Here is a 27,335-nt window from a genome sequence, read left to right on the forward strand (position 1 = left end):
GGGTACTACAGAAATGACTTAGAAATAAGATTGGTCAAAATTAAATTATAACAAAGTGATCTTTGTGTTTAGTACTTGTCACAGAATCTTATAAATTTAAGCATTTTTGATGTATAATTGTGGACTTAGGCTTTTTGTTTTTTCACTTGGTTCCTAGAATTTTCTGGTTAATAGCTTCTCCAGTCTTTGTCTTTCAGACAGCATTTTTGTGTGAAGCATCTCAAGGACAAAAGGCTTGCTTGTGGGGGAAGGTGGAAGATTTTTTGGATTGGCTAGAAAGCACCAAACTAAAGTGGGAAAAGGAACAAAAACTCAAGTTTGGGAATTGGGTTGAAAGGAAAGGGTGGATCGCAGAGTTTGTGAGATAAAGAGTATCTTAGCATATGTATAAAAGAAGTGAAATGTAAGAATATAATTAAATTGCATGCTAGAAGATTAAGGAGTCTCTTAATGTTCTCTCCAGCTCTGAACTAAAAAGAAGGTGAAGCTATTTAATGATAATTTTGTCCTCAAAGAGGATGAACAAGTAAAAATAGTATTTAGGTCTCATACTGCCAAGTGTTCTTTTTTATCCTTACTCAAGCTTGCTAAATTTCTGATTATTTTTATCTTACTTTACTAATAGAACTTAATCATCTGATTTAGAGTTAAATATTGGAAAAAGCTGGTATTTGCAGTTTGGGACATAGAAACCAAGTCAAGACAGTGGCCCTTTCTTTCATGAAGTTGATACTTGAAATTGAGAGAGAGAGAGAGAGAGAGTGTGTGTGTGTGTAGTGTGTGATGCATAGCTGATAATATGTTTTTTGGTTTTTGTAATGTTATTTTCCTAAGCAAAACAGTGCAAGGCAATACTTTCATTACTTGAGACGATTCTCACATTAGCCTTGTATCTCATATTGAATTTCAAGAAAAAACGTTTCCCAGTTATGAGCCAAGCATTGTTTTGGAAATGTCATTACAAAAGTTTTAAAATTTTAATTCTTAGGATAATCTTGTAAATAGGTACACTATAATTCCCATTCTGTGAATGAGGAAAATAAAAATCAAAGACTATGTATGCCCAGGTTCACCTTAGTTAGAAATCAGTGCAGCCAGGATTAGAACTCCTGAGGCTATAATTCCAAGTTTCTTATTCTTTTATTACCCTAATTTTCTTAGCCTTCCATTTTGTGTTTGAGTGTTGGTTATTTAGACCAGGGCTTGAGGATGAAGAGGTTAGTGTGTCTAAAGAGCACAAACTTTGTAAATAAACTTAACTTTGCCTACAATTATTCCTTTACCATCAGCTAGTGCGGCTGGGCTAGATCTGATGGAAATATGATTAGACTGTATTGCTGCCAACTTGGGCAGTGCTGCTTTCCTTTCTCTGAATTTTTGAAGATGCATTTAGTTCAATTGGATTCATTCATTAACTCATTTATTCTTTATTTCTAATAACCTGTTAGGTGCCAGGTGTAATGCAAAAGGATCTTTACTGGGAATTTTAAAAATGAGGATGCAGTTCCGTACTATGATAGGTATCAGGCCCAGAGAAGATAACAGAAGGGAAGAGCTACTCAATAAGTTACATCTATATCTAGATAAGGTTCATGTTTATTAGTCACTGTTAAAATTATATGAATATGAAGCTATAGTGGCTTATCAAGTTAAAATTGGTGGTATTAAAGTTTCTAGAGTGGACATATATTAGTTTTACAGTAAAGGTAGAAAATTGTTAAAATTACTTGTTTTTTAAAGTATTAGTAGTAAGAAAATATTCATGCAGTCCAGCTTTACTGGAAGAGGTCTGGTCCCTTACTCATTGGTGGAGTGCCCCGTGGGAAGAGGAAGATGTGCCTTCTTTCTTGTTGATCCAGATTCAGGCTTTTCTGAAAAGCTGCTAAGGGATAAAGCGTGAAGTAACCTGCGGACACGACCACAGTCTTAGCATTTAAAATAACTTCATTGAATGATGCTAGAAAAATTTGGTCAGGAAATTTTATGCTAAAATTATAAGTTGTTCTTGATACTAACTTTTGTGCCTGATAACAAAATTTGTTTGCTTAGTGCATCTGGTATCCCATTTATGTTAGTGATTAGTTTTACCTTTTCATTGAAAAAGGTCTTTGCAAGTTGAAAAATAAACTTTTAAAGATTATTTTGTCTAGAGGATGTTTTCCGTTAAAGAAATGGGAATGCCATTTGACACTAACATTCCTTCAACTTTGTCTAAGGAAGTGGTTAAGCAGTGGTGAAGGTGATGGTGATGCTGTTAAGACTAAAGCCATTTAGGTAAATAGACTATGATTCTGAAGTTGTTCTGAGAATGTATTAATTGAGATAACTGGGGGGGTGCAGACAGTTCCATGTTTGTTTGTTTTTTGCTTTTCAATTGGATAGTTATTAAAGGGAAAATGATTCTGGAAAGGTAGTCAGATAATGTAAATGATGTGCTTAGATTTCATCTAACCTATTTTAAATATTGGGGGTGAATAAAAAGTCTTTTGAATCTGTAAGGTATTTTTCAGATCTCACTTCAGGATTTGAAGGAAAAGTTGTTGAATCATTCTCTGAAAATAAAGACTTACTGATCTAGGAAATGAGTAAAATCATAAATGTGTGCATATCGCCGCCAAGTGGCAGAAAAAAACATTGTTTGTCATACTTGCTTAGCTACAGCTTCTGGGAAAGATTAGAAAATAAAGGCACATTGTTTGATAGGATTTTCTTCCATAGCTGCTGTTAAACTCTAAGCTGGCCTCTAAGCTGGCCTCTTGATGGTCAGATTTTTCACTCACTGAGTGTTTGGTACATATTAGCGACCTATTCATATTTTAAAACTCTTCTGTTTCACACCTCATTATAAAGGTGTACTTTAATTTTTATTGTTAATTAGGGTTTTTTTTTTCCTTATCTCTACTCCTTTAATTTCCTTTCTGTTGTCTGTATTCTTCCTCTTTTTTTTTTGTACATATTCTGTCTTCTATTTTATTATATAGTACTGAAGTCTTTGGAAATGAAACTTTGATTCATTCTCTGTTTATGGGTGGTAGTAATATTAGGCTGTTTAAAATATTGTTAAAATGATTCATCACCACACTATAGAAATAATCCGTTTTAGATTATGTTGGATTTGCTGTTTTCTTGCATTATAACTTTTTTGAATAGTTGTAGAATTGATTAAAAAAACAAACAGGGCTAGCTCAGAGGCAGTTGAAGAGACTTTTTTTGTTTGTTTATTACATGATAGTAAAACCACTTTCAGTAAAGAACCTTGGTCAATATTTTGAGTGATAAAGAATTTCTTGCCTCCCGTCTAATTTTTATACCCTGCTTGTTTCATGCCATTTTAACATGAAAGAGCCAGCACTACCCAATCTTTTACAGTTTCTGCCCTCTTTATATTTTCCAGATGTGAAATAAAAGTACTTTTTATGAAAACTTGTTGAGATGTGACTACTATATTTGATACACTATACTAAAGCACAGCATTTTGAATTTCATAGCTGGTATATCAATTTACTAAGGAGTCTTAATACCATTATTGAGTAAAATACTAATAGAAGACAAGTTTCCAGAAATTGATGTCTTCTCAGCCTCCTGACAGTATGCCAGTTAGGTGTTTGAGTCTGTGCATGGTGAGCATTGGGTAGCTCTCAGCATTACAGGCCAGAAAGATTCCTGGTGTAGACTTGAGTCGAGCCAATTCCAGGAGTAGCCCAGCTAATTCAGGAATCCCTCCAAACTTGGAGTGACCTGGAGCTGAGCCCACTGCCTCAGCTGTGACCTCTGTGTCCGGGCCACAGTGAAAGTGTACGGGCATGAAAGCTGCTCTGATGAGTTAGATAAATATGAGGAGACTTCCGAGGCTTCCCTCCTTACTCAGCTTGATCCCCAAGGGCCTACTTGGTTTACTCTCCCATTACCCCTGACCTCTTTATTGTTCTCTCCTCCTCCTGTCTGTTCAGCCACCTGGTCTGTTTGTTTCCCTACCATCATTGCAGTCCTTCCTGCTTTAGAGCTTGTGCACTTGCTCTTCCCCTGCTGCTGCTCTGACTTCAGATCCCCATGGCTATAGCTGTGACTCTAGGTCACCTTCCTGTGGAACCGTTACCCAGCCACTGGGTCCTCAACAATTTAACTACCCCTTTCCTACTTTATTTTCTTTTCTCTCAGTACTTGTCACCAGCTAACAGACCATATACATTATTTTACTCATTTATCTTTTTAAAAAATTGTTTGTCTCTTCTATTAGAATGTGAGTTGCATTAGGGCAGAAATTTTTGTCCTATTTTTTATTTTTTAAAAAACTATTTCTAGCTCCTGGTACAGATTAAGGATGTGATTAAAAAATCGGTGAATTAATATTATTAAATAAACCCAGCCTACTTATAAATTATATGTAGATTCCCTCTGAAGTAGTCCTTAAAAAGTGAGCAAAAAATAGGTGCCATGATATATTTTGATTCATTCCAATCAGCATTGTAGTAGGTGTTAAGAGGGAAGAAAACAAGAACTATTACTACCGGTAGGAAGGCCAGTCTGCAGTGGCTGTGTGTGTACTTACACATATCTGTATGTGTACAGCTTTCTTTTTTAAGCCTGCACATTATTGGCTTAAAAGTGTTAAAAAGCATAAATCAGTGGCCAAGTTATAAAGTTAGAAATTATATAAAAACTTGATTTCTGGCATCAGTTGAACAAATTGAAGGATGTGACCAATACTGGGTCCACATACCTGTAGTTCAACAGTGTGATGGGGTGTATACTCACAAGCTTGCCATTCCCTGTTGTTTTCTTACCATCAGAGCCACACATCACTGGCTAATTATCATTGTATTTAAGCTCTTGTTTTTCTTACAGTGGTCTTAAAAGAATTAAGAAAAATTTTCCTATACTCGTAACTATATAAAAAGTGGGAATTACCATGAGGGCTGTGTGGTTCAAGAAAGGAGGGAGAGAACCTTCTTCTTTGGGTAATTAAAGGATTTTCCTACTTATTTCTTGTACACCTGGTTCACCATTTACATTACTTACTTGGTTAATATTTCAGTAGGTATTTGAGTTTTCAGGCCCCTTTATGAGACATAGCATAAATGTTTTAAAGTGCGTACAAGTCAGTGTGTATAACTGAGCAAAAGGAAATTATAACCTATGTAAGGACTGCATTGATGGTCTGAACTATGTAAAATATGGGGCTTAAGCTAGGCTTTGAAATCGATATTTTTTTAATTGCTAAAGAGAAGATTATAAGAAAATTATTCTAGATGGGAAGAATTTATGAGGGCAGGTTTTTGGCAATCAGCAAAACAAAGCTATTGGTAGTCTGTGAGGTGAAAGGATGCAGTATATTATTCTTTCATTCATCTCCATCCACCAGGTGTTGAGGGTGTAAGATGTATAAAGTATAGTAATTTAGTGATCATCCACTTTGCTTTTAATTTTACCTAGTTTTAGTACTATTTTGAAAGTTTCTACATTGGGCATTGCTCTGATTCTTTTCTAGGTTAATTATCAAATAAAGTTAAGTGTAATATCATAACAATAATGTCATTAATTAACATTACATAATTTTGAGACCTTGTTTGGCAATTGCAGACTCTGTGGTGGCGTATCATGTTTGGTAATATGTTAGAGCATATTGGATTTGCTGAACTTCATTAGTTCAGAATTCTGAATTAACTGAATGCATAACTCCAACATAGATGAGCCTTACCTGAACAAATGCAGTCTTAGTGGAAGTCTTGATTTCTGTGCCATCAACATGATTATTTACATTATAAAAGGCTTCCTTAGGAACTTAGTACAATTCAATATGATTTTATATTCATATGTTCAAGACAAGGAAGTGCTTTTTAAAAATCTAATTGCATTGTTTTTGTTTTAATTGTTTCAGGTTTTTTTGCCCACCTCCTTGTGTGTATCTTATGGGCAGTGGATGGAAGAAAAAAAAAGAACAAATGGAGCGGGATGGTTGTTCTGAACAAGAGTCTCAACCATGTGCATTTATTGGAATAGGAAATAGTGACCAAGAAATGCAGCAGCTGAACTTGGAAGGAAAGGTACATTAAAGCTGTTGATTTCCCATAAATGCACTATGGTACCAGAATGTAGTTTCCTTATTTGTTTTTGTGGTAGTGATTCCTCTCTCCCCTCCCCCCTGTGGCTACCAATAGCAATTTTTTCAATACATAAGTCAGAACCAGAAATAAACTTCTCAAATAGCTGTGGTCTAGTCATGATTCATGGAGCTCAAGCTGTTAATATCTAATGGTGGCACTCAGCTTGCTAGCAGTTTTACCAGACTGTGAATCAGATTTCCATTGGAAGTGATATATTTAGGAGGCTAATCACTCATCTGACAGGGGTGTGATACTTAAATAATGATAAAGACATAGTCCAATAGTATTTTACTATGCTCTCTTAATCATAGTCTTGTGCTAGAGTGAAGTGATATAGATACATTCTTATCCTTTAGCATTTACCTGGGTTTTAAAGATCATAAATATTTTACCTAGCCTCTGTGTGGAGTAGATCTATGCTATAGGTAAGCATAGCCACAATTAGTTTCACTCAAACTTTTAGGAAATTTTCTTTGATTAATGTTCTAGGGAATAAAATTTATGAATTAGTTTTACTAATTGTATTTTATAAATTTAGAAAGCAGCCATTTTCATTTGTACCTTTGGAATTCAAACATAGTTCCTTATTAACTTAGCATTTAATATTTGTTTTCCCTTGATATTAAAATTTCGAAAATGGTTAGTTCTGATCTCAGTGAGCACATACATGTCTTTTAATATAGTGCATACAAAGCTATTTTTTAAATTCATTATATTTTTATTGAATGTCTTAATGTTTGCTGTGTTATAGTTGCACTAGGGATGGGGGTTAGAAGGCAACATTGAAGGTGGTGAGCTAAAGAATTTGTACTTTCAGGTTCAATTTTAGTCCTTTTATAGATAATGAGCAATAAGAAGCCTTAATGTCATCCTTTTATAGATTTGAGTATTTTTATGTCATTTGTATCTTTATAGTTTTTGTCACTAAGACTTGTCAACTATGTAATTCAAGTTAGGTTTACAATAAAACTTATTACAATAAAGGTTGTTTTATCCTTTTTTTTTTTGGTGTGTGCCCCTAGCGGGAACCGAACCCAGGACTCTCTGGTCCGCAGGCCGATGCTTCAACCACTGAGCCAAACCGGCCAGGGCAAAGGTTGTTTCATCTTCCCCCCCTCCCCCTTTATTGATTTTTAGAGAGAGAGGAAGGGAGAGGTAGAGAGAGACAGAAACATCAACGAGAGAGAACATCAATTGGCTGTCTCCTGCATGCCCCCCACTGGGGATTTGGCCCACAACCTGGGCATGTGCCCTGACACGGAATTGAACCAGCGACCTCTTGGTGCATGGGTCAGCACTCAACCACTGAGCCACACTGGCTGGGCAAGGTTGTTTTATCTTTTTTTTTTTTTTTATCCTCACCCGAGGATATTTTTCCATTTTTTGTTCAGATAGAGTGGGAGGGAGAGAAAGGAAGGGAGAGAGAGAGAAACATCGACGTGAAGGGACACATCGAGTGGCTGCCACCTGCACGACCAACCAGGGCCGGGGACAAACTGCAACCGAAGTACGTGCCCTTAGCGGGAACCGAACCCGGGTCTCTCCAGACTCTAACCACTGAGCAAAACTGGCCAGGGCAAGGTTGTTTTATCTTAAAAGAAAATACAGCAGTAAAAAGTATTTCTAAATGATGACTCTTGAGCCAAAGTGAAGGATATATTTAAACGGTGGGTTTATCTAATAGGCCTTAGCCATGTCGTATCTATTTTCCTCTTACATAGAAAGCCTCAGAGTTCTGTGTCTCCAAGCTGTATCTCAACATTTGGTACTATGAATTAATATTTAGATTAGATAGAAAGGTATCAGGAAGCCAGGGATTCTGGTGACCGATGTATATGCCTATGTTAATTATTGCTTGTGTTAACCAATCCAGCTTTCAGCAATTTTAAGGGAAGTAATACCAAACAAACAGCACCCCCTGCCCCCACCTGGCCTTTCTCATCATCATGTCTTAGTATATCTTCCTTCAACTTTTATTATATCCTTTTCCTAAGTCCTAGGAATTCATAGAAGAGGAAAAGAATACCTGAGAGCTCAAGCATTAATAATATTTAAAAATCCTGCTAATAGAGTAACACAGTGCCTTTTAGCTAAAATAATGTTAATAGTTTCAATGAAAAATGCTATTAGAGAAGTCTATATAAAATAAGACTTGTTGAGGGTAAGCAGAAGGCATCCTAGGAAGAAAGAACGACGTAATCATGTGCTTGGGACATAAAGGCATATGAACGGGTATGTTTGGGCCCAGGTAGGCAAAGAGCGGTGGGATGCTGAGCTCCAGAAAGAGACACTTTGCTCCTGTCTGTCTGTTTTAACCTCCATTCATTTAAGGTGATATTATTTTCTTTCAACAGTCTATTTATTGAATGGCATAATTTATCATTATTGAAAAAGAAATAATATAGCCCTTTGTGTGTAGGTCCAACCTTCTCTAATCTTTTTTTCCTTTTCCGTTTGCCAGTCTTTCTTACCATTTTTTGCTAGGTTTCATTAGTTTCTGTTTTCTGATATTGATCACATCCCTTAATGTTGACACCCAATTTAATGATCTTAACATTAAAAAAATTTCCCACTAGAATGTCATTGCCTTCATTTAGATACATATTTCATTTTTGTTCCCTATAACTGTCTGCTTTAGTATACTGATACCATATTCCTAGTCTTTGTCTTATATTGCAGAATAATTCCATAGTTGAGGCTTAAGTTGACCATTGATGCTTTTTAAGGTTTTTATCCCCGGTTCCTGCCACAACATCTCTGAATGCTTGGAGATCCTTGGTGAAAGGATCTGTGTGAATGCAAACTACTGTTGTTTTCACTTACTGTGTGTTACTATTATTAGCTTCATCTTAATTTTGTCTTCTGCAGAGAGAAGTCTCTCAGAGCTTTTACCACTTTTGGATTTATAAAAACGTAATTAATTGAGTATAAAATATTTAAGATGTCATCTAAATTTTTTAATATAACTTTGCTATTGAGAAAGAAAATAAACTATGGCATTATATTTGTTCTACTAAAATTGCCTATGAGTAAAGTTTAAAGATTAAAAACCTAGGGCACATTAGCTCATTTCTTTAAGTGAGTGCCATTTGCCCTGCTTTTTAAAAGAAACACACAGCAGAAGGTAGTCAGAGAAACTTGCTTAGCCTAATTTTAAAGTAAAACATTGGTCTTTTAAAAAATATCATTCAGATATTTTAAATAAGCTGTGTTTGAGCATCATTTATCTAGTCTGAAAAAGGCGATCAGTAATTTAGTTCCTTTCCCAATTCACAAAGATATATAGAATTCTCATATATATTTGAAATAATAGCATTTTCAAGTATCTTTGCTATTTTGTAAGTGCTATAACTCTTTAATACTATATTTTTAATTACCAGAGTGCATTTTCTGGTAAACTGACATAATGTCATGCTATGTTTAGTTTTTCTAGTACCTTTAAATTCAGTTCTTTTGGTAATATGAATTATTCCATTGGGCAAAGTTAACATTTTTTTAAGAAGAGTCCTTTAAAGTATACTCAAATAAGCCATTTCTGGCATAATAATCCAGTTAGCACTAGCGTTGTTTTCCTTAGACTTTATAGGTGGTTAGTCTACTGTTCCCATTTTGTGTACTATTTTGGGAAGGACCACTGCTAAATTTTTTTACATAATTTGATTGAATGTTGATAGCCTTGTTTATATATTTTCTTTACAAAAAGATATAGTTTTTTTTTTTAGCTGTAAAATTCTAACTTTAAAAATTACCACTTATATTGATAATTCTGTGATATAGATGTAGAGCTATACAAAACAAGAAAATACTATTTTTTAAAGGTCTTTTAGGGAGAGTAAAATGGTTCACAGTGTTAGTATTTATAGACTTGATAAGGGAGGCTGTACTTTGTCTTCAGAGATTAATTTCAGTAATTTTTATAGTTGTTTTATTCGGGTTCTCATTGAAGTTATTGCATTTAAACCTGATCAAACCTAGCCATGACCATACAGAGTTATAGGTACATAACCAACAAGTTTTTGGTGCTATTAAAAGTTTCCTTTTCTTTTACAGAACTATTGCACAGCCAAAACATTGTACATATCTGATTCGGACAAGAGAAAGCATTTCATGTTGTCTGTAAAGATGTTCTATGGCAACAGTGATGACATTGGTGTGTTCCTCAGCAAGCGGATAAAAGTCATCTCCAAACCTTCCAAAAAGAAGCAGTCATTGAAAAATGCTGACTGTATGTATACTTTAGTTTTCTTTTATGTCCCCAACTTCCACCATGAATTAAGATAAATATAACTTTTTTTAAAATAAAAAATTGCTTTTTGATAGCCAGTTCATTTTTAATATTTTTGTGGCCCCCACTTTATCTAAAAATTCATTAATTGTTGCTGCTTTCTTGTCTTTTTTCTGTACCGCAGGCCGACGCTCCAACCGCTGAGCCAAACCGGCCAGGGCTTTCTTGTCTTTTTTAAAATTAAAAATGGGCAATGCCTGGTCTGGGAAGTGGTTCCCAACTAGAGTTGGTTCCTCACTGCTTTCCAGATGCATTTAGAAAAATAGGAGTGTTTTTTCTTTTTGCACTGTGACTAGAGGGAGTGATGTTAGTATTGGATGTCTTGGGTCAAGATGTCCTCATTCGACACAGAATTGATTTACCAAGAATGTCCAAAGCACCTTTTTTGAGCCCTGGCCAGTTTGGCTCAGTGGTTGGAGCATCATCAGCCCTTGGACCAGAGAGTCCTGGGTTCGGTTTCCGCTAAGAGCACATACCTCTGTTGCAGTTTGTTCTGGCCCTGGTTGGGGTTGTATGGATGGCAACCAGTTGGTGTGTGTCTCTCTCTCCCTCCTGCTCTGTCTGAAGATAAATGCAAAAATGTCCTCAGGTGATATGGATTAAAAAAAAAGGCACCTTTTTGAGAAACACTATTACATCAAATGGGCTTTGGAAGGCCATCCGGAGACCCTCCGCAAGATTTTTAACATGGTTGCTTTGGCAGAGACTTCTGTCTCATCAGCAGATTTTTAGATTTCTCAGAAATAAATGCTGTCTGTTTGAATTAAACATTTCAATCCCTATATTTGTTTTTCTTTTAACATTTTATTATGAAAACTTTCAAACTTAATGAAAGGGTTTAAGTACTGTAAGGTGACCGACCTTCCACCTGGGCTCAGCAGGCTTTTATCAAGTCTGTTTCATCATCTCCATGACCACCAGCACCTCTTTCTCCTCTAACTGCTGAAATATTTTAATGTATATCTTAGATATCCTATCCTCTCAGTTACCATTTCTGTAGTAGTGACTCTCTAACAAATAACGTTCTTTTTAAACATTGTTACACCTAACAAAGTTGACAGTTCTTTGATGGAAAAGCCCAGCCATGTGCAGATTTATTACATTGTCTCCGAAATACTATTTCAGTTGTGTTGTTGTTTCTTTAACAATTAACTTATTCAAAACTGGATCCAAACAAGGGTCATGCATTCTAATCTGTAATAGTTTTTTCTGTCCCCCCCTTCAGACTTTTATTTCTTTCTTATAATTTGTTAAAGAAACAGATCATTTTTCATGTGGAATTTCCATGTTCTGGATCTGGCTGATTACATATTTCTCTGTCTCATATTTTCCATAAATTGGTGGCTAGACCTCAAGACTTTTATATTTAGCTGGCCCTATATATGTTCATTTCTATTGAATCAGAAGTTATATAATATCTGATCATCCCACTTCTTTTCATAGTAAAGTTGATTATAGTAAATTGAGCTGTTGTTAGCCCAGTCCATCCATTACACAGTTCTGAGCAGTCTAATCTAATGGTTGTAGTAGTCATTGATGATAGCTGCTTAAATCAAATATTTCATCAGGGGCTGCAAAATGGTGACTTTTCTAATTCTTTTTTTCATTATTTCTGCATTTGTTAGCAGTTTGTTTCAAATGTAGTCAGTAGAGGAAAGGCAGGATAAATGCTTATTTATTAATTTGCAGAATAACAATAATATACTTTGAAGGTGACCAGTGAGGTTTTAGGACTTCCATTTTGTTTGGTTCTTATTTTGTTTTGTTTTGTTTTATTATGAATTTATAGGTTTCTATATCTATTGGATGGTTTTTAGTCCACACAGTCATTGTTATTTTCATAATGAAATGAAACCTCCTGTGTTCTAACTTCAGCAGTGATCTTAACTTCATCTTCATTCTGTACCCCTATCCCACTCTGGCTTTTCTCTCCCCTCATTTTAGTTTGATGCAAATCCAAGACATCTTCTCATCTGTAAATATCTCTGAAAGATAGGGTCTCCTGTTTTATAAAATAATCATAACAACATGATCACATGAAAACAAACATGTTATAAAATAACTAAAAAGAAATAATTTCATTAAATATCTAGTCAGTGTTAAAATTTAAAATGGTCTAAAATGTCATTATTTAGCGCTTTGTTGGAATAAAAATTTAAATAAGCTCCAACTAATAATACAATATATATTGTATTGACATGTCCTTGAGTATTTTAATATGTTCTTATTGATTTTTTAGAGAGAGAGGAAGGGAGAGAGGGAAACATCAATGTGAGAGAAATATCAATTGACTGCCTCCTTCATGCCCCACACTGGGGTTTGAGCCTGGAACCTAGGCATTTGCTCTGACCAGGAATCGAACCAGGACCTCTCTCAGTCCATGGGACATGATGCTCAGTCCACTGAATCACACCGGCTGAGCTATCCTTGTGTATTTAAAATCTGTGGATTCTCCTTACAACTTATTTATTCAAGAGACTGAGTCATTTAGCCATGAGAGCTTTCCACAGACTGGATTTTGCTAATTTCATTTCCTTCGTGTAGTTGAACGTATTCTCTGTGAATTGGTGGTTTTAAAGAGAAACAGAGCATGACAGTTAAAGGTAGTAAAGACAGGTTTTATTCAGTACTTGTTGCAGTGGGGAAAAGAGACTTCAATGTACAGTTGAGCAATTCCAAATACAGCAAGGACAAATGGGGATTTATAGGCAAGGAGCAGTGCATGGAAAATTACTAAAAGCAGACATCATGGGTAGGGGGATTTTTGACAAACAAGTCTGACGGAACTTGCTGAGGACAGGACTCGGATATCAGATACAAAGCTTGGGGGATGGTAAGGAGCTTGATCAGATAACCAGAGTGGGAGGATGGCTTAGCAGGATTCTTGCAATAACTGGGCCTGTGGCAGGGCCCATGGAAGAGGCCTAGTCAAAAGAGGGCTCAGAGGGGCCTGTCTAAAATTTGGTCAAGGAAAGAGTCTTTGTCAGTAGTCAGTTTAGAAGTTTGATCAGATTTAAGTTAGTTGTTCTTTTGTCTTTTTGTTGTTGCTGGAGGGCAAGGCTCACTTTATAGTGGTGAAGTGTTCTTGCATCAGGAAGTATATAATGTCGTGTATTTGGGCTACTTCTAAATCAAGTTACAGGATTTTATTTAACCTCCAACTTTGTATCTCTAGTCACAATACGTTTCTTGATGGCAGAGAACATATTTTATTTTCAGAATATTTTCCTGCTTATATAGATGTGGCTGTTGTTTTAAAATTCATGCAATGCTATATACTTTAAGGTATTTAGAAGAAATTAAAATCTCTGGTGATCACAGTATTCAGAGGCAATTACCATCAACTTTGGTAAACATCCTTTTAGACCCCTCCCTATGAATATTCTCTACAGGATTGGATATGAGCAATGGAGACACACCGGCAATCACATAAAAATATGTACATTTGCTTAATGGAACCACACATACCAAGTGTTTTAGCATCTGTTTTTCCATTCAATGATATTCCAAAAAGATAAATATTTTCTTATCAGTGCCTTTAATACATGTTATTTAAATAGGTAATAGGTATTATAACTTATTTAATCAATTTCCATTTTTGGACATTTATTATTTTAAAAATAATTTCCCTTTAATGAATAGCACTGCATTAACATATTGTATAGTTCTCATTTAAAGATGATTTTTATGGGCATATTTTATATCTGTACCTTAAAATTATTAATGAGAATTACCTTGACTTTTAGGGGGATATTATCTGTATTCTTTGGAGTGTTAAAATCTTGTTAAAAGAATCTGTTAAATTATAATATTAATTTAATATAATACAAATATTAAATTATAATAAAGAACAATCATAACTTGCCAGCTGCCAATCCCCCGCCCTGCGCCCCCCCCCCCCCACATAAACAGCTATTTTTTTCTCTGCAGTATGCATTGCCTCAGGAACAAAGGTGGCTCTGTTTAATCGGCTTCGATCCCAGACAGTTAGTACCAGATACTTGCATGTAGAAGGAGGTAATTTCCATGCCAGTTCTCAGCAGTGGGGAGCATTTTACATTCATCTCTGTGAGTATAAAAATGTGCATTTGCTGTTTCTACTCTGAAATTGTTAAATTCTTTTTGATAACAAGACATATGGATATATTGTGTTGTTGTATTCCTGAGCAGATTAATGAATTCTGAAAGATAACAATTTTCTCTCTTTTTCCACCCACCTCAGTGGATGACGATGAGTCAGAAGGAGAAGAGTTCACAGTTCGTGATGGCTACATCCATTATGGACAGACAGTCAAGCTTGTGTGCTCAGTTACTGGCATGGCACTCCCGAGACTGGTATGGCTCCACTTTTGTTCTAGTAATATGTGTAGTAAAAATTAAGAAAACAGAAACGCCACAACATTCAAATGAAAAATATACTTCAAGCTCATGCTTTTATTTTTCCCCTCCCCTCCCCTTCTTTCCTTTCTTCCTCATGCAAGGATAATTTTCCATTTATCTTTAGATAGAGTGGGAGGGAGGAAAGGAGAGAGAGGGGGTGAGGGAGAGAGAGAAACAATCGATTGGCTGCCTTCCACACTACCCTGACCAGGGCCGCAGACAAAACCGCAACCAAGGCCTGTGCTCCTGACGAGAATCGACCCTGCGACTCTGGTCCTCGGGCCATCGCACTGAACACTGAGCCAAACTGGCCAGGGCAAGCTCATGCTTTTCTACTTAAAAAGAGATATCAGTAATCACTGCTATTTGTAATTAACAGTTAAACCCCAGTTTATGTTTAAAATGCTTTAAGGAAATTAGCCAATTTTTATCAATGCATTATTAACGACTTCCTGTTGTACTATTTTTAATAAGTTTTTGTAGCATTTTTCCTTTTTGGTTGTGTATCTGAACATGGTCGATAGAGGGCGCTATAAAATTACATTGTGATTTCTTAATGCAGCTGTACTGTATTCATTTTTCGTGGTACCTGCTGCATCCCAACATAGGATCAAATTTTCAAAAACATAGGCATTTTTATTTCTTTAGAAATATATGTATAATTTTTACCAATTTATTCTCCCACAAGAATAAAGAGGTATTAAAAATTAAATAGAATTGGTGTTTATTACTATAGGAGACAGGCATATTATTTAGGGCTTTTTGTTCACTAGGGAGATCATGAAACTGTAAAAATGCTTTTCCTACCAAAATGAAAGCAAAATCTCCTTTTACTCCTTCCCACATACTCTCTTTTTCTGAAACAGAATGTAGTTTAGTGATAGTGAAGGTGGGGAGGACCTTTGAGTAAGTTTGATTCAAGAACAAGTTGCAGGGGTTGGGTGAATGGAAGAGCATTTAGTATTACTGTTCCTGAATATACTTTATATTTATCTCTAGTGACATATTTCATTGGCTTATATTTTCTGGGACTATTTCAGCAGGGATTGGGTCTATAATTATCTAAATAAATGCAACATTTTTTCCCCTTGTTTTTGTTTTTATAAATTTTTCTATGTCATGGTTTTACAAGGTGGTTTTATTTCCCATTTCAACTTAATAAGCTCAACTATATAGTAATTAATTTATAAAACCTTAAAACTGAGACAAATTATAATAAAAGGGTAAAGGTAGAGAGAGAAGGGTGTAAAAAAAAAAAAGAAAGATGCAAACAAGAAAATAAACCAAGTCAACCTTTACTCGAATTCTTTTCATTCATTATTCTCACTCTTTTTCAAGGGTAATGTTTATTTGGTTTGGCATTAAATGCCAAATATGCATTTACTTAGACAATAGTAGTAGACATCTTTGATTTATTTATTGGGGAGAGCTAGCTCATTTAGCAGTGTCTATGTCCAAAGAATTATTGTGGGAAATAAAAGTGAACCAAACATGGCTCATGTCCTGAATGTGCTTATTACTAGCGAGTAGAGAAACCATGGAGTACACAGCAATGGTAGTGTAGCTCAGTTGTGACTCTTACCAGGTGGGGATACATGAGTGAGTGCTTATAGACTTACAGGAAGCTTTAGACTTCATCGTTCAAAAACCCGTTATTTCTCTAAGGTCCGTATTATTTAATATAGCTTTAAAACTTTAGCATTGAATTGAAACATTTTGTTTAAGTTTCATTAATCTTACAGACTTAGAAGCTTTAATTACTAAAAATGTACTGACTCTTTAAACTCAAAAATGAGTGAGTGGTGGTGTAAATAGAATTATAAATATTCTAACAGACTGCAGAGCTAAAAATGTGTAAATATGAACAATGTCAACATAAAGATTAGGACTTTTTTTACAATCATGGCTTAGCTGAAGAAAAATCTTTGAACACAAGATGTGAATCAAGTGATGGAAGTCAGCAATGCTACATAGTATTAATAGCGCTGTTCTAAGCACTTTTACATATATTGATTCATTTAATCCTCACGAAACTCTGAGAAGTTACTGTTAAGGATGTTCATTGTGGAGCAAAGTATTAGAGTCCTACATGCAGACGTGCATTATACAAATAATCCTGAAACCTCTGTGTGCCAGGTGATCAAGACAGACTTCCTGTCCTCATGGAGCTTACATTTTGATAGGGAGATAGAAAAAAATCAGCTAAAGAAATACCCACACGATGAAGTAAAAGGTTAATATAAGTGATATGAAGGCAGATTTAAAAAGGATAAAGGGATAGGAGTTGGGAAAGTGTTTTAGAGTAATCAGAGAAGTATTTTTGAAGTGGGGGTATTTGAAGTTGAGAAACCACAAACTGGTAAGGAGCGTTTTCAGGGAGACAGAATCCATACAGAATGAACTTAAGACAGGAAGGTGTGAGCACTAGTATGGAAGCCGCTGCAGCTGGAGCTGCAAGAGGGGTGGATAGGGCATGTGGCAGGAAGTCAGGCTGAGGTTAGCCGTGGGCAACATCTTGTTACTCTCTATCTAGTGTAAGGACTTCATATTCTCTGTGTGTGTTAGGAGGCCACTCGGAGGGTTTTAAACAAGGAATGATGGCTGATTTATATACAGAAGGATAATTCTGGCTGCTCTGTGGAGGGGAGAACATAGGAGTGTCCAGTCGGCCCTCGTTTATCACAGTTAATCAGTTCCAGACTGTACCGCAATAAATGAATGTCCACGAAGTAGGATTCTTTATTCATATGCAGTCATGTGTCGCCACTTCGGGCTTTGACTTTCATGGTTTCAGTCTTCACGGTTTTTTCAAATATAGTATAGTATTCAAAATATAGTATTTGGAAAAAACCGTGATAGAGTGAAGCCGCGAAAGTCGAAGTGCAAAGTAGTGAGGGATGACTAACAGCGGAAGCAGAGATGCAGGTGATTGCGTCTTTGTCATAATTCAGGCAAGAGTTGACAGTGGTATCGTAGACTAGGATTGCAATGCTGAGGTGATGAGTGGTGACTGATTTATTTGAAAGTAGACCGAACAGAATTTGCTGAGAGATTGGATGATTGGGTGTGAGAAAAAGCAAGGAGTCAAGGATGACTTCAAGGTTTTCTTGTTGAGTGAGTGGTGGTGTCATTTGGTGAGCTGGGGGTTGGAGGAGTTATGTTTTATTAAGATTGAGATAGCCTATAAGACATCTTAAGTGGAACTGTTGACTAGGTAGTCAAATATACAAATTGATGCTGGAATGAGGGTAGGGCTGGAATGTAAATTTAGGAGTTGCCAGCCTCTAAACAGTATAGAAAGTATTGAGTATAGAGAGAGAAGAGGTCTGAGGACTTGGTCCTAGGGCACTGTACAGGCCATTAGAGCAGCAGTCTCTGAAAGGAGAATGTCTGTGTCAGATGCTTCTGAGAAAGCTAATAAGATGAGGACAGATGTGCCCATGGCATTCATCTGGAAGTCCTTTGTGGCCTTCCTCGACAAGAGCGATTGTAGCAGAGACTTTGAGACAATGGGCTGGAAGGATTTCAGGAGGGGCTGGATGGTGAGGAAGAAGAGTTTTCTAAAAAGAGGAAAGTGAAAGTGGATGATGAGAGGGAGGCATGGGGACATGTAGTCAAGGAAGAGTTTTCTTTACTTTTGATTTTAGATAAGAAATAGTTTAAAAATGTTTGTATACTGTTAGTCATGATCTTCATAATCATCAGACACTTAGTGATTACCTTCTATGTGACAAATGACATCTAAGGTTTGATAGGATTATTTTCAGATATCCATATATGTATTTTGTGGAATATTTGGATTATAATCTTGTGGAGCATAAGAGTTCAGGCTGGGCAGGCAGACAGCCCAAGAATCATATTTTGGTCTTTCAGCCAATAAGCAGGTGATGTTGAGGAACTTCCTGACCTTTCTGAGCTCATTTCTAATCTGAAAAATGATACCTATTTTAGGTGTTTATATATATTAGATAATGGACTACACTGACTACTATACCCACATAGCCTTTAGAGAGTTTTTCCTTTGATATTTGTGTTATTTGCCATTTTATTTATTTTTAAATTTTAAAAATTTGTCACTACATTTTATTGGAAAGGTCATCTGAACTTGCTGCTCAAAATATAGACCAACAGGGTTAGCATCAACAGGGAATTTGTTTAAAATGCAGAATCTGAGGCCCCACACAACATCTGTTGGCTCAGAAAAGATGTATTTTTAACAAGAACCTTCGGTGACTTGTATGCACATTGAAGCGTGAAATCACTGATCTGGAAAGCCAGTGCCCACCCTAGTTTCAGGTGCTCATCGAAGGAGGGACAGGTTCCACATTCTAACATGCTTGCGATCTGAAAGCATTTTCTATACCTCGTCTTACTGTTTGTAAATGTTTGTGTAAGTAGGTGTGTGATAGGTAATAGATGTATTATTATATAGCTTATTCTTTCTGTGTACTCTTGAAAGTATACCCAGTGGAAACTCTCCATGCGTGATGACCTCTTCTTGTTCCATTGTTGAAATACAGATAATTAGAAAAGTTGATAAGCAGACTGCGTTACTGGATGCAGATGACCCTGTGTCACAACTCCATAAATGCGCATTTTACCTTAAGGATACAGAAAGAATGTACTTGTGCCTTTCTCAAGAAAGAATAATCCAGTTTCAGGTATATTTTTAAATTACTGGTGACATCTAAAATGTGTATTAGGTCAATAGCATGCAGAAATATGAAGCTCTTGTTTAATGTTAATTGTATCCAAATACATGAAGCTGTATTCAGATATTTATCTTAAGTCCTAGGGTCTTTAGCCCACACGGTCTTCAGACATGTTGGTCATCCTACCTCAAGAAGAACTCAAAATTCTTGAAAATGTTCTCAGAGAAACAGTTAACATCTAATTCTGGGGGACAGAAAGCCCCTTGGATTATCCAAAAGTAGATATCAGGTATTCAGCAAATACCCTGAAGTTGTGTGCACACATTGTGTATGGATACATGCATATTTCGGGGAGAGTTCATAATTCTTAATCATATTTATATTGGGGGCTTCCAAGATAGTAATGATGACATGTTTCAAAAGCTAATTTTTAACTACATTTACTCAGAAGTCTTTCATGGGGACATTTATGACACAGGCAACTTATTAATATAAGAGTTATACTTTTATTTGAAACTTGTTTGTAAATATCTAGAGACCTGTCCTGGAGATATGGCCACACACAGCCGTCTCCTCAGCTCAGCACTGGTGGACTGTCTAGGTGTTTTAAGGTAGAGGTGAGATGTTACTGATTTACATCTTGGTTGCTTCCTCGGAAAGGACATACGTTTCTAGCTGTTTTCTAAGCAGGAGAGTCTCCTAGTCTTGCTCTTTCTTAGGGATCCGTAAAGAGTTTTGTTTTTTTTGTAATCCTCACCTGAGGATACGTTTTCACTGATTTCCAGAGAGAGGAATGGAGAGACATCGATGCAAGAGAGGAACATTAGTGGTTGCCTCCTGTACGTGCCCTGACCTGGGATTGAATGCACAACTTTTTGGTGAACAGGATGACGCACCAACCAACTGAGCTGCCCTTCCAGGGCAGGGTCTTTCAGAGTTTTAAACAGCTATTTGCATCACAGATACTGACCTTTTATTTAATAAATTATGCAGGTGTTGGTGTACTAGGAAATAGTTGTTATGAAGGGTATTATCAGTTATTTAATATGTCACTGAAATATCTGACATTATAATAAAAACTATATGTCAGGTTTTCATGTTAATATTTTGTTTGTGTTTATTTAGTGATTGGCAAAGCACCATGCTTGTGAAGTTTATAAATTTTTACTAAATTCTTTCCATGTTCACTCTGTAAATGTTACTTGTTAAAATTGTCTTATACTGCAATACACATAAAAATTTCTACACTTTCTTCATAAGGCCACTCCATGCCCAAAAGAACCAAATAAAGAGATGATAAATGATGGAGCTTCCTGGACAATCATTAGTACGGATAAGGCAGAGTATACATTTTACGAGGGGATGGGCCCTGTCCTTGCCCCTGTCACACCTGTGCCTGTCGTAGAAAGTCTTCAGGTGAGACCGCTATTCACAGTTTACTTTTACCTGTTTGTAGCTTCTCTCAGCTATGACTTAGCATAATTTTATTTCACAATAATATTGATTTTTCTCCAAGTATTGTGATTTGAGTATTTTGTTATACTTTATTTGTTAATAGAAAAACAAAAATAGGAGCCTACTTTTATGAAGAAAATTTAAATTTAAAGCCAACTTCTATGTTATCTTGATGTTTTTAGCTTACATAATTCTGACTTAAAAGAAGCATTTTAGTTACTCATTTTTCTCAAATGATAACTGAATGAGAAACTAATCTGTGTACTTTAATGAGAAATGAAAAGTTTTCTCTGTTCTAATTTTCTGTGAATTGCAGTTGAATGGCGGTGGGGACGTCGCAATGCTTGAACTTACAGGACAGAATTTCACTCCAAATTTACGAGTGTGGTTTGGGGACGTAGAAGCTGAAACCATGTACAGGTACTTGTTAAATTTTTTACATCATCTGGAGTTTTGGGTGGGGTGGGTGTATGAGACTCTTTCCTGATACTGATTGTAATATATTAAGCAATGCAGTTTTAAGTCTCAATTCTAAAATTTGCCTTGCGTGTAAGTGCTTTGTGTTTCCTCCTCAGATGTGGAGAGAGTGTGCTCTGTGTGGTCCCAGACATTTCTGCATTCCGAGAAGGTTGGAGATGGGTCCGGCAGCCAGTCCAGGTTCCGGTAACTTTGGTCCGAAATGATGGAATCATTTATTCCACCAGCCTTACCTTTACCTACACACCAGAACCAGGGCCACGGCCACATTGCAGTGCAGCGGGAGCAATCCTTCGAGCCAGTTCAAGCCAAGTGCCCCCTAATGAATCAAACACAAACAGCGAGGGAAGTTACACAAATGTCAGCACAAATTCAACCAACGTCACATCATCTACAGCAACAGTGGTGTCCTAACTACCGTCTTGTTGCTAGGACTGAAACTGACTCGAATGCGGCGAAATGTTGACAAAAAAAGTGAACAGTCTTGTGGTTTCTTGGGAAAACGTTTCATACCAGTTGATATTATCAGAAAGCCCATTACCTGCAAGTGCTGATGTGAAGTGCAGAAGCCACAGTAAAACAAACAAACAGAAAGAACACCAAAATGTACAAACTATTGGAAATCGAATTTTTTCAGCTGTTATTTTTGGTTGGTTTTTGTTTTGTTTTGTTTAAATGGGCAAGAAATAGAGATGTGGCTGGAATAAAAGTTAAACTAGAAGACACAAATCTAACATAGTTTTTATGGACCAAGGAACCTTGTATAAGCTTTAGTAAAAGGTACATTTTCACCATACCTTTTTTATATCACCGTATATAGCACACCTTGTTACCAAATAGGTTGTCTTCTCCCTGTCCCCTTTGAGCTTTTGCTCTTAAGAAGTACATTCAAGTTCCAAGCCTGACCATGCTTGTTGAGTCTAATTACCATACTCTTCCAGGTTTTTTGGTCTCAGGCTGAAACTGTTCTTATTTTTTTTTTAAAGCTGAAGTCTTATGACTTTTCATGAGTTGAAATTGTTTTGATTTCAGCAAGTCAAATCTTGTAAAGGCCTGCATATTTTTTTTAAGATTATATGAAGTCTGTGCAAAAGCTTTAAAAAACGCCTCTGCCTTGCCTGCAACACATGCAGTGTACGTCGGCTTAGTCTCTGTTCTCACACGTTTGGCAGTGGTTTCTGTGTTTTCTTTTTTTTTAAAAATGTATTTATAATGGTGATCCAAGTGGTTCTAACATTTACATGGAATTAAATGTGGCCATTTAGTCATTAATGAGTTAATGGCACAGAACATGTTGGTATTTGGTGTTCTCTCTCCTTTCCCATGCAAAAATGGTTCAGGATTTGTTCAGGTTTTTCCTCCTCCTGATCTTGTACATAACTTGTATTATGTGTAAGTTAAACATTTTATTTTGAACTTGTAATGTTCCCAGTGATTTCATTCAGTAGGGTGTTTTTTGCCTTGTTGGCATATAACAACAAAAAAAGCATAGAAGTATTTGCTACCTGTTGGTAGATGGTGCCCTTATTGTATAATGAGGAAAATCTCAGCAAAAGCATGTTTTTATTTACTTTTTTTTTTTTTTTTGGTAGCCTAGACCAAGATATCATTGTAACCTTAAAACAAGATGCTCTTACTAGATGAACTAAAATAGCTGGAAGACAGTACTTTAGGAACAGATAGTTGTGAAATTATAAAAATGCAGATGCAACTTATCTTTCCATTTCTCTCTCTGCTTTTTGTTGTCTTCTCTTTCCCAGTACTGAGCATCTCCACAACTGTCTCCTACTCAGAAAATATTTCTTTGCCCTTCAGTTACGACTGGGCTGCATTCAGGTTGTGTGCTGGCCTTTGCGCTAAGCTCACCCGTTACATGGCTTCCGTTTCTGCACTTTGGTTATGCCTGTGTTGGTTTCTTAGACATTGTAGCAGACTCTGGGCTACTTTTAGTGCAGGCACCATGTGTGTAATGTTATAGGACACAGTCTAGTGATACAATCATCCTTGTTAAGTAAAAACTACCTCTAGATTGTGGTAAGATTTTTACTGTCCCATAAAACAGGAGCCAAAGTACCTTATGAACCCCAAACTGTAAGTTCAGTATTTCCATACAGAACATTGTCTTTCTGGTGTCCTGGGCTACTTTGAAAATGTTTCCATCGGTAGTCTTTTTCAACATTGCTGTTAGTAGCATTTTCTGTTTCAGCTTTGCTGTCTTCATCGCGCATTCTTTTACTCAGTTTACATCATTGTAAATACAATTTCTAACATCTTTAAATCACTTTTTCCTCAGTTTTCAAGGGGGAAGTCATTTATTTGTAAAAACACGTTTAGTGGTTAAATCAGAGTTACTGTGGTTTTTCTCTTACTGCAAGCCTTTTTAATCACCCACAGGCTGCATTGTATTCTATATAGCCTTCTCTCCAAATCTGCTCCAGTCACTAGCTTCTCTCTTACAAGCTAACCCTGCCTCATACTTTCAATCTCTTTCAGTGATCAAGGGCAGAATTCATTGTGGCCTTATCTTTCTTTGTTTTAACTGTTTACTGGCTTTTTCTTACAAATTTGCTTATTTCTGAGTAGTATTTATTCTTCTCTCTGTTGCGTCATACAAGCAGCCTTCACACAGTGCTTTTTGTTCGAGTGTGGAAATGTTTTCTGTTCTGCTTTACCTTTAATGGGTCACAAGTTTCCTCCACTTCCCAGGTTTGATATTAAGTTACAAAATTACATTAAGTTAACTGGTAACAGATGAGATACTTTTGAAGAATAAAACTATTCCTTACCCAGCTTTGCAGCTCAAAGTAATTCTTCAAGTTTATGGCTTTATTAAAACTAACTTTTGCTTTCTTATTATTTAAATATATCTTATTTCGGTTCTTTGTTTCTTTTAATAAGGTAATGGAACTATTAGACTGTAAACTCTTTCCTGTTTTGTTTTTCTAAAAAGTCCAAGAATGTACTTATATAGGCATTTCCCTTGCTTTTTTTTTGTCATTCTGAATACTACAAACTAAAGACTGAAATGATTTGTCTGTTGTAGTTACTGTTAAAGGAGTTCTTTTGTCAGCTGCTTAAAAATTATTTTTCATGGATTTGTAAATCATTTTTAGTATATAATTTATAGGAGCCTTGTCCTCTCTTGATAATAGAAGGTTGGTCTCCCCTCCCCACCCCCATGGTGGCATTATTAGAGATGGTCATTTTCCCTCCTGAAGATCTTAGAATGGTAACTGCTTCAGTTAAAGGATACTACACTTGAGTTGTTGTTTTTCAGATTCTGTTTTAGAAGTACATCTTATGCTCTCATGATTCTGTGCAGTTTCTAAAACTGCATAGAAGCTGAGTCGGTGATCCAATATATTTTTATTAGTTGCATTGAATTGATCACACAGATTGAGGAAGACAAGCCAAAGGCTTTAAATGTAAAATTCCCTTTCTATTTTGAATGACTTCAGAGTTGAACACTAGTGTAATATTTAGCCTGCTGCTGACTTTCTTAAACTGTAGCAACTGAAGGCCTCATATACATGTTAATTAGTGAACTGTTTGTCACTCTTACTGCACAGACTTATTTGCAATCATAACCGGCTACTTTTGTTTATATTTCTAATGAAACTGGTACCATCTGTGCCCTCACAGAAAATTTCCAATACAGTTTTTGAAAACTAAATTAACTAGTTATGTTTAACCAGATAATCCATGGGGGCTGGGGGGATTTCTTTTTTAAACAAAATCCTATTCAGTTATTAACCAAGTTATTTACTTTTGATTTTGAAAGCAGCTGTTTCTGATGAGTACTGAACAAATATGTGTAATTTTCTGTGCCAGACTTTTGGCTTTGTTTTCAAGCACTGTAATGTGGGAAGGATGGTTAGAAACAATAATATATTAGGGTTTCTATTTAACCCTTTCAGGACTGAACTGTATCCCTTACTATTAATTTTTCCCTGTGTTGTGATAAATGTTTGCCAGCATTCAGTACTGTGTTGGTCCCAATGTAGGTTTATATGCTCATTTTTAGCTTATTTCTTGTACCTTGCAGCATGCTCTACACATTCAGTCCTTAAGGGGTTTATTTTGCAGACTGTGCGCCTGTAAGGTTTGTTAGCAATAAGATAGAAAATTGAGCAAGTTTATACAATAATTTTGTAGAAAAAAAGAATCTGCTCAGTTCCATATTTCATCCATGAGAAACCTGCAATACGGGCAGTTTCAAGGAATAAATAAAAAGGAAATGTAAACCGTTGTAGAAGTCTTCTGTCGAATGTGCCTGATGCATGCATTATCGTCTTTATTTCAGAATACTTCATCAAGATAAAATTAAATTCCATACACAGTCTGTGCTTTTACAGTCTTCCCTTGCTGCCTGCATCCCGTCAAAGTGCTGGCTGTGCTAATTTCCTCTGTGCTGCTTTAATGAGATAGGGTTCTTTCCCTCCCTTGTAAATGGGGAAGTGGACTTTGTCACTCAAGGGGCCTATCTCCCAATTTAGGGACATTTCAGGCTAATCTCAGCAAAATAGGAGAATATTCTATAACAACAGCGTGCTTTTCCAACATAAGGCTGTCATTTGGTCTGGTGTACTAAAGAACATGATGGTGGTCTGTGCTTTTTGCTGGGAGCTCCTAATTAGAGAGAGAACACGCATATTTTGTTTACTAGGGAAACAGTAAAAGGGGGAAATTATGTATTTTTTAAATCATAGTTTCTTTTTTTTAAATTTATCTTTATTGTTGAAAGTATTACAGATGTCCCTCCTTTTCTTCCCCAGTAAAAGGAGGCAGTTACGTATTTTTTAAATCATAGTTTATTTTTTTATCTGACCTCCCACCAAAGATAAAACTATTAAATAAAGTTATCAGGATTTTGTTAAAGATATCTTGCTCTAAAAATAGTAATTGTTAAATAAATAAGAAACAATTTAGTTGGGATTAGAATTTTGAGGCCTTTAAAGGCTAAGATTGATAGTGTTTACTTGGCTTAGAATTTAGAAGAGAATAATAAGCTTGTACCCCTTGCTGTAAATAGTACATGATCACTTTCTAACAAGTGTGTGTGTGTGGTCATTAACCCCCTAGATCAGCGGTTCTCAACCTTCCTAATGCCACGACTGTGTAATACAGTTCCTCATGTTATAGTGACCCCCAACCATAAAATTATTTTTGTTGCTACTTTATAACTAATTTTGCTACTGTTATGTCTTAGGTGACCCCTGTGAAAGGGTTGTTTGACCCCCAAAGTGGCCGTGACGCACAGGTTGAGAACCGCAGCCCTAGGTGGTAATTGGTGACAGGGACGGAGGGGGCAGGCTGCATAAGATTCCAGTCATCTCCTCTATAAAACCAAAAAATATAAAAACAAACTGGAAAAGTACACTAAGTAGAAACCCTAAAGAGAAGTATAGTGCTGGAAAACACTGAGGAAGATAGATTGAGTCGATAGGTATAAAGTACCAATGAGGTGGTTCATCTCGACTTGTAAATTAGATCCTAAAGCTTAAGGCCAGGAGACGGTGTGTCACAAGCCCTCCCAGGACCTGTGAGACTGACGGTCATATACCTGGTTCTTTGTGAGCCTAGGGTTGTTTGCGTGCCTGGCACATAGTCGTTCAGTAATTTAGGTAAAGGTGTCATGCACACATGTATAAATCACGACTCATCTTGGTTTATAGAAAAAGCAGACAAATATTCTCTAACATAGAAAGGGGACAAGAAACATTCATACTAAACAGATAGGTTATTTTATAACTCTTGGAGTTTATAGGGGTTTTTTACCTTGGGTAGGTGGCACATTAAATGTGCTATTCTAGCCTACCCCAGCCGATGTGGCCCAGTTGCTTGAGCACCGTCCTGTGGACTGAGAGGTCCGGTTCCATTCCCTGTCAGGGCACATGCCTGGATTGCGGGCTTGATGCCCAGGAGGGGGCGTGCCGGATGCAGCTGATAGGTGTTTCTCTGTCACATCGATGTTTGTATCCC

At 36.3% G+C, this 27,335-nt stretch overlaps 1 protein-coding gene across 21 annotated transcripts in view; it reads left to right on the forward strand.

Annotated features, from left to right (window-relative positions):
* Nucleotides 1-26,031, forward strand: part of RBPJ (recombination signal binding protein for immunoglobulin kappa J region) — a 202,385-nt gene extending 176,354 nt beyond the window's left edge. For 16 of the 21 annotated variants that reach the window (XM_036279718.1, XM_036279681.1, XM_036279724.1 and 13 more), the window contains 8 exons: nucleotides 5,879-6,044; nucleotides 10,155-10,329; nucleotides 14,320-14,457; nucleotides 14,612-14,724; nucleotides 19,290-19,430; nucleotides 20,682-20,837; nucleotides 21,193-21,296; nucleotides 21,452-21,933. In XM_036279718.1, the coding sequence (XP_036135611.1) occupies nucleotides 5,879-6,044; nucleotides 10,155-10,329; nucleotides 14,320-14,457; nucleotides 14,612-14,724; nucleotides 19,290-19,430; nucleotides 20,682-20,837; nucleotides 21,193-21,296; nucleotides 21,452-21,767 (1,309 nt within the window). In that variant the 3' untranslated portion in view covers nucleotides 21,768-21,933. Of the gene's footprint in view, nucleotides 1-5,878; nucleotides 6,045-10,154; nucleotides 10,330-14,319; nucleotides 14,458-14,611; nucleotides 14,725-19,289; nucleotides 19,431-20,681; nucleotides 20,838-21,192; nucleotides 21,297-21,451 lie in introns of all 21 variants that reach the window. The other 5 variants (XM_036279735.1, XM_036279732.1, XM_036279741.1 and 2 more) reach the window with 2 other exon arrangements.
* The last annotated feature ends 1,304 nt before the right edge of the window (nucleotides 26,032-27,335 follow it).

The sequence above is a fragment of the Molossus molossus genome, unplaced genomic scaffold (assembly GCF_014108415.1).
Source record: "Molossus molossus isolate mMolMol1 unplaced genomic scaffold, mMolMol1.p scaffold_m16_p_1, whole genome shotgun sequence".
Classification (NCBI taxonomy): domain Eukaryota; kingdom Metazoa; phylum Chordata; class Mammalia; order Chiroptera; family Molossidae; genus Molossus; species Molossus molossus.